This window comes from Mustela erminea, chromosome 13 (assembly GCF_009829155.1).
Source record: "Mustela erminea isolate mMusErm1 chromosome 13, mMusErm1.Pri, whole genome shotgun sequence".
Classification (NCBI taxonomy): Eukaryota; Metazoa; Chordata; class Mammalia; order Carnivora; family Mustelidae; genus Mustela; species Mustela erminea.
In genome coordinates, this window is record NC_045626.1 from 29686299 (window position 1) to 29699352 (window position 13054).

General features: G+C 35.8%; 1 protein-coding gene across 2 annotated transcripts; it reads left to right on the top strand.

Moving 5' to 3' along the window:
* The first annotated feature begins 2443 nt into the window (after positions 1-2443).
* SYT4 (synaptotagmin 4) lies at positions 2444-12474 on the top strand. 2 transcript variants are annotated; one of them, XM_032310872.1, is made up of 4 exons: positions 2444-2805; positions 5734-6548; positions 8261-8378; positions 9724-12474. In XM_032310872.1, exons 1-4 carry the CDS (start codon positions 2772-2774, stop codon positions 10029-10031), a joined length of 1275 nt encoding a protein of 424 aa, XP_032166763.1. In that variant the 5' UTR covers positions 2444-2771; the 3' UTR covers positions 10032-12474. The 2 variants fall into 2 exon arrangements, with proteins under 2 accessions (XP_032166763.1, XP_032166761.1); XM_032310870.1 differs by having other exon boundaries at positions 2447-2805; positions 8258-8378.
* Positions 12475-13054: the final 580 nt, after the last annotated feature.

The following is a 13054-nucleotide window of genomic DNA, read 5'->3' on the forward strand; positions in this document are numbered from 1 at the left end:
CAACATTCTCAAAACCTTTTGAGATATGATTTTGTAGAAGATCCTAAACACATCTAATAATACTATTTTTAAGTAAGGGACTAGAGAAAATACAGACTAAACTATATTATTGAATAAACTGTATAAGCTTTATCAATCAAACTATATATTAAACTATTTTTTTAAATGATTAAAATGGATGAAAACAATCATATAATGAATCACCAATAGTCTTAAATTCAACTGGATTTCTTAAAAACAAACAGAACTCAAGTGTTCTTTTCATTGTTTCTCAAAGTGTATATAGATATTTGTAACCGGAATCCAAAATTAAGTAGGGTAAATACTGAACCATTTCAATAGTCAAAGAATCATTCTGAAGTAAACACTGCCACTTGTACAGAATGGTCTGTTTCCCAGGGAGGGAACTTGTTTGAGGCTGTGTGTTTTGGGTGGCAAAAAGGTGGTTACCTAGCAACAACCCCTCCTCCCAAGTCTCCACTGCTAGAATGGTATTGTTCACGTCAGCAAATTGATTACTTGTTTGCTGAATCGAAAGAGAACAATGTAATAATGTGGTAGGGTATAAATCTCAAACGTAAGAAACTTACAGGTTTTTCCTCTGTGTTCGATCATCTTCCCACTCCTTATCTGGTGCCGGTAGAAGCTTGTTTAAAGAGATTGGATAACAAAGAATATGCTGTTCATCAAATGACAATGAGGGAAACAACTGACGTTTTAATTAATAACATTTATTTCTGTTTGCTTTTAAAACAAGCAGTGAAACAGTTACTATATTCACAATAGCATTAGCTCTGGGCAAGAGGTAATTTTATCACAATGTGTCCTTAGAAATGAGACAGCCCAGGGTGGGATGGAGTTCTGTAGTAACAGAGTTTAAATAGTCTAGACAGGTTTTAGATGACAGCATTTTGCCACCTGAAGGTAAAATTAATGAAATACTAATTTATATAAAACATACAAATAAGGTACTTATGTTTACAACAAATGAGTTTAACCATATGGTAGCAATAACTTAGCCAGAAAATACACACTCTGGTAAACCTCACACCATATATTTTGTTTACCTATGATATATGCATAACAAATAAATGCCACTTTCATCTAATGAATGTCTATTCCTAGGAACAATCCCACTAGGTTCATGCATAACTGAGGAAGCAAGTAATGTGAATGAAGTGAAAAGATAAGGATACAAAATACAGGGTCTGCCAATGGAAAAAAAATGAATACAGTAAATTAATTTGTGTGCTTTCATAGCATGACAATATAAGATTTTTAAAAATCTGTTAGAAGAATGTTAAAATGCCAAGTATGTGGGAGCAAGTAGAAAGGGAAAGAAAAGGACTTTGGTTTATAAAATTTTCCATGATGCAAAAGACTGAAGCTAATTTTTCCCCAGACACAGTCCTGACGCTCAGAGCAACTATTTGCCAATGTGGAGGAAACTGTCACTTGTACAGTAGCTTTCTGAGAGCCACCCAGTACCCCTTCCTCCCCCATCCCAACACATACCTAATGCCATTTGCTCACTGAGCTCCAGAGCAAGGGAATTCTTTGCGGAGCAATAATTGACAGTTGGAGTTACAACCTGAGTTCTCCCCTTTGGAAAATTGCTAAATATTTGTTTTAAAAGGCACACTCTTCAGATTAAAATTAATCAGATTTTGGCACCAGATATTCTCCAGTTCCTCAACCCCAGAAATATCATCAGTTCAGAAAAACAACATATTTGAAAAAAAATTCCTTTGAAAATAACCAATAATTATCAATTTCATTCATTTTCAATTTTGGTCTGATTCTTGTAACTCTTTTGCACAATCCTATTAGAAGTCAGGGCTTTTAACCAGAAACGTCATTCCAGGAGCAGTCTCATTATATGCAAAAGTCATAACTGAAAGTGAGTCTGAATGTAGAAGGGATTATTCCCATCTGTTCCTAAGTACTTTAACTGGTCAAATGTCAGATATTAAAGGGAGGAGAGCTTATAGACAGATGGAGCAACAGCATTAGCAAAATATCTAGATTATTTATTAGAAAATAAGTGAGTATAGTGGGAAAACTGTTGTCTTATTTCAAATGGATCAATGTGCAATGGATTCTTTTCAAACATAGGTATAAAGTATCAAAGAAAAAATTAGAAAGGGAGAAACATATTCCTGCATGTCACAATGTTCATTTGATGCAGAAATGTCTCTCTTCTCATTCTTACCCTAAATCACCTCTGTAAATTTCATTATTCTGATAACTCACAGACACGCTTTTACTGATCTTGATGATCAGAAGATTTTCTATTAGAAACTGACAGGAATGAGTTTGGGGGCTCATTTCCATGTGCCTCTGAGCCCCCACAGAGTAGCAGAGCTAATCTCCAGTAGTCCAACAGTTAAAATAATTGATGAGAATGTGTTGAATCCTCAGGAGAGAAGGGAGGAAGAAAGAAGGAGAGGAGAGGCTTGGAGGGCGGAGGGGAGGAGGGCAGGTGCTGATTTCAACCCTGTAGCGTCAGGATTGCGTCAATTCGGGTTTCAGCCACGTCTAGTGTCTCAGAGACGAGCTTCTCAGAAGAGCCAAAACAGGAACAGGGGTGGCAAATCACTGTGCGAGAGCAAGTGGACCTCCCTCTTTGCCTCCTCCCGTTCCGGGCGCAGGTCCCCTGAGCTCGCGCTGTTGTTTTCAGCACTCAGGAAAGCCAGCGCTTCAGATCCAGGCAAGTGAATCAAGCCAGGGAGTTTTCCGTTCAGCACCTCGGACAGAGCACGCAGCAAAAAATGGCTCCGATCACTACCAGCCGGGAAGAATTTGGTAAGCAAGTTACTCAACTTATAACTGTGGTTGTTTCTTGAATACTCCAGAGTGGGCTGTGATGTTGGTGTTGTTCTTGTTGTTTTTTCAGGGGATGCTGGATATAGATTTCCTAGGTAGTTAATCTGAAAGAGAATGAGAACTGGAAAGGGGCAGTCGTGGCTTATCTCTGTTGTTTCTCCCTTCCTTGCTATCTTTCTCCTCAAAATTGCCTTCTGCTGGGGAGATTTTACATCCAAGAAGTTCCTAAACGTTCATGTAGCTCTGTAAATCGCAGCACGCGTAAAGGAAAGGGAGTCTGTTGTGTGTTTTTGGTTTCATTAATTCTGTAGGTGATTTTTATTTGTAGGTAAATCTGTTTTTAACTTACCAGAACAAGCCAATGTTTCTGGGATTACATAAGGGTTTGATCTCAGTATAAAACAACTTGAATGTTGGGGGTTTGGGGTGTATATTTCATTTTGCAGTGTACCATAAGGTTGTTTTTCTCTGCTATGTTTTTCTTGTATCCTTGAAATATGTTGCTAGTGGAAGACAGAGAATCCTCTGATGCTAGGGTTAAAGTGGCATTTGAAATGAACGGACTTGGTTCATTGCATTTCGCAGGTGAGGTAACCAAAGCCCAGAGATGTGAGAGAAGTATGGCACGTCAAACAGTTAACTAAAAGCTACTGGAAAGTAAAATTAGGAATCCTGTTTTCCAATTCAATTTCCCTCTTCCTATACCAAATTTTTGGCCCCATTGCTCTCCTTCTCTCAGTAAATAAAATCCGATGTACTTCAAATTAAAAAGTCTTATTTTTAGGTCCCATTATATTTCAAAGACAGGAGATGAAGTTTTACTTACTTTACAAGTATTCAAAAAAATCAGGAAATTTTATAGAAGTTTGTGAATAAGGAATGATATTTATGAATAAATCACAATTGTTATTAAACTGAGTGGAATGACTGAGGTCTTTACTCTCAGAAGCTTAAGACCTTATCAGTGGAGAATACAGAGGGAGTACGTGCGTCTTTCCATGATACATTGAATATTTTGCCTTATGACATAAGTATTGAATAGAGACAATCTGTGACATTATATTCAGAAATGAGTTTCCTTTACAGCCTTTCATTTGGGTGATTGAGTTTATATTGTTGTGATGTTTATTCCTGATTTCTGATTTGAAAATAAGAAATTTTCTAATACTGAGGCATTTTCAGAGATAGGGCTAGGGGAAAATATGTTCTAGCTTGGGCCATTGGTCTATTTAGGGGGAAAAAAAAAAGGATCATTTTCTATTGCATTTATTGTTCTCCTAGCAATGACTTTGGTTTTGCTTCTTGGCCTTGGATTATTGGAGAGTCCAGGAGTGGATTTCCCCCCCCCCACAGAGACTTGAATAGGAGGAAAAACCAAAAAGCTGATACTAAGTTTAACTGATTATCTTTAGCTCTTGCCTCATTCTTTTTCTGTAGTATTTACTGCTTTTTCTACTTGGGGAATTCAAAGGTTTATTTTTCATCTTTACATGATCAGTTCCTTAATCTAATTAAACTATGGAATATTTTTACTGTTGTTTTTTAATCTTACATATGTCTGCTCTTATTTGTCATTACTGATTCTTATATTCTTTGAGTTCAGTTTTGAAATTATGAAGTAGATAGGCAAAAGATTTGGGGGGATGGGGAACGGGAGTAACAAAAGATTGTTCTTTCAGGGGTTATTCCAACAAGCCTTAACCCTTTCCTGACTGGGACCTTTAACTTTACTATTCACTATTTGGGATAAAAATGCACAAGAATGAAACTAAATCCAGATAATACTACATTAGTTATATTCACTATGATTAAATTAAACATTGACTCAATTGCTGCTCTGTGTCCGATACAATAATACTGCTTTTACTTAAACAGTGTTACTAATCATTAGTTGGAGGAATATGCTTACATATGGGGCATGATAAGCTTCATGCATAATCAGTGCTACCTAATGTCAGTAATTTAATGTGCCCTCATTAAGGTAAGAATGCCAAGTTCAATTTTATTACCATTTTCCATGTGGAAAAATGTTAGAAAAAAATCAGTTATGGATAAAATTGAACTCTAAATTATCTATATTCACTCTTAATACATGCTAAAGAATGATGATTCATTTGTAGCCATTGTTTTATTTTTATCCCACTTAGGGATTTGTACTTCAGATAATTCAGTGTTTGAGAAATTTTGGTCTGTATACCAGGAGTTTGCAGTGATAGAAGTTATATAATAACAATACCCTGCTGTTCATCTTTTTTTGTTCTTTTTTCCTTAATGTATGTAATATTTCTCTTACCAGTGTTCCATAATTGAAATGGAAATTATTGATGAGTTTGTGATAATAGCAGATAATGTTCCTTCATTTCTTCAAATTCCTGGAACCACTAGCCCTTAGATGTTTCCTTATTGAATCCGGGATAAATAACGAACTAATAAGAATACAAAATTTCTCAGTATTTAAAGAATGTGCATTTAGAGTTTCATGGTCAGTAAAAACTGATGCTTCTGGAAAGCTTCAAAATGTCAAGAAAGTATAATGAAATTAGTACTGATTTATCATGCTATAGTTAACTCACATTATCTGAGAAAACAAAGGTAGGTCAGGGTCATTCAGCATCCCTCATCCCTGACCTAAGCCTGGTCACCTTTTTATTTTATTTGAAAAAAAAAAACCCTACTGAAATGAAGAAGTTTCTATCATAGTGTATTTCTTTTCTGTATGTCACGCAGTGTATGTGTTTATTCCTGAAGGTGATATGAAATGTGTACATAACTCATACCCAGAACAGTCAGAAAGTAATCCAATCTGTGCAACCTACAGCAATTGCCAGCTCCAGCATGCTTTTCAAATAGGCTCATATCTCCAACTCTACTCCTTTAATGTATTTTATTGGTCATTTGATTTTTCAGATGAAATCCCCACAGTGGTGGGGATCTTCAGTGCATTTGGCTTGGTCTTCACAGTCTCTCTGTTTGCTTGGATCTGCTGTCAGAGAAAATCATCTAAGTCTAACAAGACTCCTCCATATAAGTTTGTGCATGTACTAAAAGGAGTTGATATTTATCCTGAAAATCTAAGTAGCAAGAAGAAGTTTGGAGCAGATGACAAAAATGAAGTAAAGAATAAACCAGCTGTGCCAAAGAATTCATTACATCTTGACCTTGAGAAGAGAGATCTCAATGGCAATTTTCCCAAAACAAACCTCAAAGCTAGTAGCCCTTCTGATCTGGAGAATGTGACCCCAAAGCTCTTTTCAGAAGGGGAGAAAGAGGCTGTTTCCCCTGATAGCTTAAAGTCCAGCACTTCCATTACTTCAGAAGAGAAACAGGAGAAGCTGGGAACCCTCTTCTTCTCCTTAGAGTACAACTTTGAGAAGAAAGCATTTGTGGTGAATATCAAGGAAGCCCGTGGCTTGCCAGCCATGGATGAGCAGTCAATGACCTCTGACCCATATATCAAAATGACGATCCTCCCAGAGAAGAAGCATAAAGTGAAAACCAGAGTTCTGAGAAAGACCTTGGACCCAGCTTTTGATGAGACCTTTACGTTCTATGGGATCCTGTACACCCAGATCCAAGAGTTGGCCTTGCACTTCACAATCTTGAGTTTTGACAGGTTTTCAAGAGATGATATCATTGGAGAAGTCCTTATTCCTCTTGCAGGAATTGAATTATCTGATGGAAAAATGTTAATGAACAGAGAGATTATCAAGAGAAATGTTAGGGTAATTCACTTTTAGTGCTTAAAGTATTTAGAAACAATCTCTTATGTAGCTTTTGTGTATCTAGGGGATTTTCACTAAACTATAAGTTTTATACATATCATCTTTACCATGTTTAATTATTATTAATCATAATCAAATGGGGAACAAGGGACTAGAGTAGATGAAAGAAAATTTAATCCACAACTGAAATGCTTAAAGTATTTTAATTATATAAAATAAATAGGCATCCATTATGGGTATTTAAATAGCACTTATATAAATATTTCTGTTAATGTTTATCATAAGTATTTTGACTAGGACTTCCACTTAACCTAAAATGCAGGTAAATATTTCTTATTCATAAGCAAGTTAACAACGATGTTTTAACATCAGCATAATTGAATTTGAAATTGAAATTGAAATTGAAAATTTAATCAGTTTATCCTGAGGATTTGGAAGTTGTATTGACTTTTTATGGAATGGCTCTTCAAAGATGAGCCATCACATCATTTGAATTATAAATGTTCATCACTATGTTGTATGACAAGAAGTGAGTTACTCTGCCTTTGTAGTTATATGGCTGTGGTAGTTCTGAAACTATTAGACAATGATAAGATACCAAATTTAATCCCCTTTCCCCCTTTAGAAACAGAACTCAGTTGATTTAAACTGTAGTACTTCAGAGTAATTTGTTTCTGTAAGGCATGATTTTATAGAATACCATAAAGATCACCTTTGTTTCTTTGTTGAAATTATGAAAAGTCAAGGTTCAGAAAATTAAGTAGCTTGTTTGAGACACCAAGGTGTTTAGCGGCAGAGTAGGAATAAAGATCTATTCCCTACTCTGATTCTTCTTGAACTACTTATTCATATAATAACCCCATGTCAGTTTTTGTATATAGATTGAAGTTCTAGGAGCTCTGGCCCGCCATCATTCTTAGTTATAATCTAGCCCTGAGTTTACATATTTGTTAATATCAGGTAATACTTGTAATTTGAGTTCTTGGTCTTCTTAACAAATGTCTTTAAAGTACAAATAAAATCTAAGTAGCATACAAAGAAGTATCTTATGATACCCTCCAAAAACAAAGTATTAAAAAATTGGGTCAATTCCTTCAAATACTTAATTCATTTCTTGGATTTGAAAGAGGACTTTGAGTGGGGGCTAGGGACAGAGAATTTTAACTCCATCAGTCCTCTGGGATAGGAGATGGTAGCAGTTAGAATAAATTTCAGTTGCTCTGAATTTAAATTCCACTAATGTCAGTGCTTTTTAAAAAATCAAAATCAAATCAAACTTATCATGAGTCATTTGCCCTACATAGATCCATTCAAATGATTAGACATTTATTAATAACTTCAAAAAGAAATCATTTAGTTAAAAAGTAAAAACAGATAAACAAACAACAACAACAATATCTCAGTATAGGCTGTATTCTCAATATCCTTTTTAAAAGATTTCTAGTAATGGGTGTGGCTAACTCATTACAAATTTTAATATCCGGTAGTACCAAAAACCACCACAAGATGGCAGAAAATTGTTTTTAGAAGGTGATAGTATGGAACAAAACCTTGTGATTGCTGTTGAATTCTTTAGCATATTAAAATAAAAAGGAGTAGGAAAACTATATTTAAATAACAATATTGTATTGTTTTAAAATATTTTTAAGTATGAATTTCAAAACAAGAAAAATAATAAAAATATTTATACCACATCTCTCTTTGTTTAGAAGTCTTCAGGACGGGGTGAGTTACTGATCTCTCTCTGCTATCAGTCCACGACAAATACTCTGACTGTGGTTGTTTTAAAAGCTCGACACCTGCCTAAATCTGATGTGTCTGGACTTTCAGGTAAGAATGCTTCTGAAAAATTCAGCCTCAGTGTATAAGTAATACATTGGGCAAAATAGGTAGCAACTTACATGACTTTGATTTACCTTTTACCCACAAGCGCAAGTGATCTGATTGTTTTTCTGTTTCTCATTTAATGAAATAACAATGTAAGCCAGTGCCATTAGCGAGAAAAAGAAAACTATCTAGTCTAAGTTTTAAGCCATTGCTAATACATGTTAGATATCTGACTGTATGGGTTTGAAGCAGAAAACAGTAATAAATGCTGAGGTAAGAGATCATAGCCAAAAATTTCTCAATGGTTTGGGAGAAGAGTTCTTAATTTTAGTATTTTTGGTGAGCCTGCCTCACCAAACACTTATGCTTCTGTTGTTTTTATTATTTTTCCTATAATTTCTTAAGGATCTGCTTTAAACATTAGCTTTTAGTTTTGTGACTAATTGAAAAAAAATTCCTTGTTGTATCACACAGTGAAAAGAATACTTGACCTATGGAGTAAAATCATCTGAGTTCAAATTCTAACCCTTCCATTTTAGTATATAATCTTGACTGTCTTTCATAATCTCTGTACAAAGTAGTTGTAATAATGCTTACCTTGAGGGGGATTGTGAAGACTAGAAAGATATACCTCATTAAATAACTTCTATTTCTGTTATTATTACTACTATTGTTTATTAATGGCGGTTGAAGACATGATCTTAAAGTTTTGGATTAGGACACTCAAATGAACTCACATGCTTCAACCAAAAAGAGACAAAAATAATATAATTAAATATATGATAAGTAGCATGATCCTAAAATCCATACATTAAGGGTGACACAGGGAAGGTGAGCATTGGAAAACAGGAAGCAAACCCAGCTGGGGATTAAAGAAACACAAAATTTAAAGCACTAAAGGACATTGCCATTGTGAATTCTAAATGCCCGTACAACAGAAAAGTAGAGAGGTAGAGAGACTCTACCAAAGTCATATAATTCAATCAGGTTAGGTCTTGTTTAATGCTTTTTTCTTCTATCTTATTTTCTGGACTGAGTTATACATAATCAGAATGAGCCATTAGAAGTTTTTGTTGTTGTTGTTGTTGTTTTAATTATCTCTTCTTCTTGCCATTAAACTCCCTTTCCCATCCTATGGTTTAGAACGGTTTTCTCTTCACATTGCATATTCTTGTTTTCATTTTGTTGGCAATAGGTCAAGCTTGATCCATATTTTCACTTTGTTCTGACACCTTTTCATTCCAATCTCATTTTATTGGCATGCATCAATCTCTAAGGGCACCATTACGTTGAGATCAACTCTCCAGCCAGGTTCTGCCAGGATAATGTCTGTCATTTACCATTGCAGATCCCTACGTGAAAGTGAACCTGTACCATGCCAAAAAGAGAATCTCAAAAAAGAAGACTCATGTGAAGAAATGCACCCCCAATGCGGTGTTCAATGAACTGTTTGTCTTTGATATTCCTTGTGAGGGTCTTGAAGAGATAAGTGTTGAATTTCTGGTTTTGGATTCTGAAAGGGGGTCCAGAAATGAGGTGATAGGGCGGTTGGTCCTGGGTGCAGCTGCAGAAGGCACCGGTGGAGAGCACTGGAAAGAGATCTGTGACTATCCCAGGAGACAAATTGCTAAGTGGCATATGCTCTGTGATGGGTAGTGTCCTAGCCGTGATAAGTTGGAACTTAATGATTTTTACTAAGAAAGGAGCAATTTTCTTTCCTTTTTTCTCCTGATTCGTGATTACTAGCTTGTGACAGCAAGCTGCTCTTTTGTTGTTGTTGTTGTTTGAAATGGATTGAATTAGCAGACCAGAAAGTAACTGTAAATGTGTATCATGATATTTTCCCCAATATTAGAGAAGTTGGATAAATTTTCATGAACTACTCAGTCTCTTCTGCAGGTTACCAGAGTAGCTGAGCATTTTATGAATCCTGCAGTGCAATCCCAAGCTATAGATGTGGTTTAGAAGGTGATGATCTTGTGGGAACATGTCACGGGAGAGCGATGTGATTTTTAGGTTTTGCAAATGAAGAGCATGTTTTCTCTTATGAAAATTCATCCATTTTTCTTCAGATGGGGAAATCAGTTTTTATTTAAATCCAAAGATATTAAAGAAATGTTCTCTAGTTTGTTTTTATTCATTATGTCATGTGCAAATGGTTGTCTTGCATATAAAAGTATATGGTCATTTCTCTTTGTAATTATTTGATACAACTTATTATACCAGGAGTATCTTGGTTTTGTTTCAAAAGGACAGTGAACAAGCTGAGAAATCATTTTATTAAAGGGCTGAGTTGAGAACACTGTGGCTGAAATATTATTTTTCTCCCTCCTAAGGTTATATGTGAGTCAGATTGTTAGAAAATATGATCTCACATAAGAACTGCGGCCTTGAATTATTCACTGCCCTTCACAAACATCAGTGTAGTTGAAGAAAGCCCTGATTACCTTTGTGAAATTGTGGAATTAGTTAGTGGGTAAAGAAATAAACTTCAGCTAGAAATCCAGTTAGAAATGCAGCTTTCTGAAAAGAAATATGTACGGTACATAAGTGTGCATTCGAGGCCATCCCTCGTCTGCAGAAAGGACATGACTAAGTCTTCTAGCAGCTTGTCCTCCCCCAGAAAGGACTAAGCTACTATTTGGAAAGACACAGACAGACTTGAAGTTTTAACCACTGCCAGATAGAAAGCATCACTTAAACCAAGAAACTAAGTAATGCCTGAAAAATAGCTATACAGCAAAGCCTAATATAATTTACACGTTTTCACACAAAATCTATTTAGGCTGTCAAATTAGCACAACAAAGTATGTTTCACTATCTTTCCTAGGCTAATTTGTCTTGAGCTGTTGTCTGTGGAGCAGTTTATAGACTTGTGTCTTTTGTGGTTTGCCAGTGCCAGGGCTCTGAAATTGTGAAAACCTGCTGGAGAAAAGCAGCACCCTGGGATTACTTGAAAGGACAAATGTCACCATATTTGTGTTTTTAGAGCCTATGAGTGAAACTGGACACAGTTGAATTATTAAATATGCAAGTTAGAGATAAAGTCTACTGAAAAACTTACATTTTGAGTCAGGTTTTGTGTCAGTACCTTAGCTGTTTTTGAGAATGTGTTTGATATCTCAGTGTTTGTAAATTCTATGACAATGCATTTTCACAACAACATACATGCTTTTTATGACTATGCCTAATGTAAAGAAAATGTTTTACATTCTGTATGTACAAAGATCGAAGTCTGCCTCTTTTTTGTGCTTTAAGATGACTTTGGGATTAAAAAAAAAAAAAAAAGAGTATTCCCTAATCATTGTCTTTAATCCAACAGAAGGTCACCTCACAGCATTTCCATAAAAGCAACACAAAATGAATCGTAGTCAGTGTGTGCTTTGGGGAGGTCAGATGGCCTTTTTATTGTATGTATATTTGTTATCATGGACCATGGAGTAGAATCTATTTTGGAGTTCTGAAAAGTTGTGAGGAGTCAACTCGAAGTATCCCTCACAGCAGCCAGAAGGTAATGGTGGTACCAAGTAAAGTATGGTTGTTGGAGGGTGATTTTTCTTTTTTCTAATTGGAACAGCAAAACCAACAATGAATACTTTCAAAATTACAATGAAGAATTTGTAAATAGTTTTTAGTTTTTAAAATTTAAAGTGTTTTTGAGTGTGAAAAGTTGAGTAAAACTCTTTGTAACTGCTTTTAAGAAAAGAAAGAAGGAAAACTAGAAAGGAATTGAAACAGGCAGGGACATCTGCGATCCCATCATCTTCTGAAAATTAAACTGTTTTATAATGTATTACAATATCAGTGTGAATATCTTGAATTCTGTTGCAAATCCTGCACTGTATGAAACATGTAAATTAACTGTTTGTCTAATTAGCCAATCCAACCACCCTCATGGGGAGGTCTCTGTGTTTGAAGAACCGTGTAACTCAGTAACTGACTTGTTCTGATGTTGTGACTCAATAGAAGTGATTTGGAAGGAAGCATGGTGTATGAGATGGTGTCTGTTCTTTTGTGCCAGCTCTGTATGATGTTTGTAAGACCATGTTTGTAAGACATGAATAAATTGCTGCTTTTGCCCAACCCATTTCAACTCAAACTTTTTGCCAATAGACTCTGTATTAAGAATTCTATTATTTCTTCCTAAGCTTCAAGTTTCTTGAATGCATCTCCCGGCGCAGAATAGGGATCACTGGGGATTCAGCACCAAGGTCTTCCATATATTTTATTTTATTTTGCTTAATCCTCATAACAATCATCAGGGAAAATTATGATTATCCCTGTGTTACAGAAGCAAGAGGACTTGAGGAGCTTAGGCAGTTGACTCAAGAGCATATGGATAGTGAATAAAAGGATTTCTTGGCTGACTCTGCTCTTCCCTCCCTGCCAAACCACTCTCCTGGAGAAGTCCTCGTCAATGAATCAGCTAGACCCTTAAAGGGGATAATGCCCAAATTCTGTGACTTACCCGTTCTTCTTTCCTTAAAATATTTTATTTAGTTATTTATTTGGGAGATAGAACATGAGTTGGGGGGAAGGGCAGAGGGACAGGGACACGCAGACTCCCTGCTGAGTGGGGCTTGATCCCAGGACCCTAAGATCATGACCTGAGCCAAAGTCGGATGCTTAACCAGCTGAGCCACCCAGGTACCCTCAGACTTTTCCTTTCTACAGTATAT

What these genes read in the sequence shown, in the direction of transcription:
- SYT4 (XM_032310870.1), top strand. Translation starts at nt 2,772, where the DNA reads ATGGCTCCGATCACTACCAGCCGGGAAGAATTTG. An exon ending in TTATCAAGAGAAATGTTAGG is followed by an intron (nt 6,549 to 8,257) that starts GTAATTCACTTT and finishes CTCTTTGTTTAG; the next exon opens with AAGTCTTCAGGACGGGGTGA. An exon ending in TGATGTGTCTGGACTTTCAG is followed by an intron (nt 8,379 to 9,723) that starts GTAAGAATGCTT and finishes TTACCATTGCAG; the next exon opens with ATCCCTACGTGAAAGTGAAC.